The sequence below is a fragment of the Tupaia chinensis genome, unplaced genomic scaffold, assembly GCF_000334495.1.
Source record: "Tupaia chinensis unplaced genomic scaffold, TupChi_1.0 Scaffold000359_1, whole genome shotgun sequence".
Classification (NCBI taxonomy): Eukaryota; Metazoa; Chordata; class Mammalia; order Scandentia; family Tupaiidae; genus Tupaia; species Tupaia belangeri.
The window spans coordinates 894,822-896,351 of NW_006159855.1; the positions used below are offsets into that span (position 1 = coordinate 894,822).

The following is a 1,530-nucleotide window of genomic DNA, read 5'->3' on the forward strand; positions in this document are numbered from 1 at the left end:
CTGCTGGAAAACCTCCTGGGTGGCCCACACGTCCTGGGCACAATACTGCATCAGGTCCTGGCACAAGTGACAGGGAGGAGCTGACAAGCAGCCAGCCCGTGCCACCCCCAGGTCCCAGAGCAGGCCTGGACACACACTGCCCTGAGTCCAGCCACAGGGCTGCTTCTGCCCCCCGGCCAGGGCCCCTCCAGCAGCACACCTGGAAGTTCTCCCGGATGTCCTTCATGCTACCCCTGATGAACAGCTCCCGGGGCTCCTTCTCTAAGGGAGGCCCCCCCACATAGAGCTTGTGCACCTCTGCCAGACTGTTGACACTGCTGATGTCCAGCCAGTCCCAGGACAAGATCTGAGGAGCCATGCAGAGACAGGCAAGTCAGAGTGGCCTTGGGCCAGACAGGCGAGCTGGGGAGAGGGCCCCGGCACCCTGGGCCTGCCCACCGCAGGGTGCTCTCACCGCTGGGCCTCTGGCTTTGCCTTGGGACTTCTGGCCTCGTGGCGTGGAGTGCCGGACCTTGTGCTTGCCCTGCTTGGCTGCCATCCACAGACTGCGCTGGAAGCTGCTCAGCCCAGAGATGGCCATGTGCAAGCTCATGGTGTCCAGGAAGCGCATGCGGGACCCCTGGGGATGAGGGGAGACCACAGGTGAGGGGCCCCCAGCCCTGTGCAAGCCCCTCTCATGGCCTCCCCTCCCCTCCCAGCACAAATACAGAAGCGGTATGTTGCCCCTTAACCTGCAGAGGCCTGCTCCACCCCTAAATCCAAGGTACCTCTAAAGGTGCCGGCCTGGCTCAATCCCAACAGGCAAGTCCTTCCCAGCTTCCAGCAACAGCTCGGAGCACTGTGGGTATGAGAGCTTCCGAGCCATAGGGTCTGGGCCCCAGTTCTGCAGCCCTTGTGAAGGTGGCAAGGCTGTCTGAGCCTCTGCACCCTCAACTACAGGGAAAGACTGCTCCCCCATCCTGCCTGTCTCCTAAGGCTGTCGTGGAGACACCATGGAAAAACACTTCTTGTGAAATTAATAATGGCTATAGTACATGCCAGGCTGGTCTGGAGTGCCTGACATGTGCATGTTCCCAAAGCCTGCTACTAATCCTGTGAGGTAGTTTCTGTTCTTTTTACAAAAAAAAGAAACAGGCCAGGCCATGGCTCAGAGCTTTCAAAGACCCAGGCTGAGCCCTAAAACACCACAAGGGCAATTATTACTGTGACCCTGCTCTGAGCACAGAATAGCTAGGCGTGGAGACCAGCAGTAGGGCTAGCCAACAGGGAGCCCCGTGGCTGCCACCAAGGGAGGAGACATTGGCCAGGAAGGCAGTCCTTCCTCAGCCCAGACCAGGTTCCCAGCTCCGTGTCGGAACCCACAGTAGCCCAGAAACCTTACCTGGATCAGGTACTGCTCCCTGATGTGGGCTCGGTCAAAGCAGACGTTGTGTCCCACTACTAATCGCTCCTGCCGATCACAATGCGGGGACCCGCTGGCACCAGCAGGGACCTCCAGGGGGATGAGGTCAGCCGGCGACAGCTGGCTGG

At 60.0% G+C, this 1,530-nt stretch overlaps 1 protein-coding gene across 1 annotated transcript in view; it reads right to left on the reverse strand.

The window, feature by feature from the left end:
* The window catches only part of POLG (DNA polymerase gamma, catalytic subunit), a gene marked incomplete in the record, with an annotated part of 17,832 nt that overhangs the window by 12,042 nt on the left and 4,260 nt on the right, over window positions 1–1,530 (reverse strand). Inside the window, 4 exon segments of the mRNA XM_027773547.1 lie at window positions 1–57; window positions 200–346; window positions 455–619; window positions 1,382–1,530. Of these exon segments, the coding sequence (XP_027629348.1) occupies window positions 1–57; window positions 200–346; window positions 455–619; window positions 1,382–1,530 (518 nt within the window).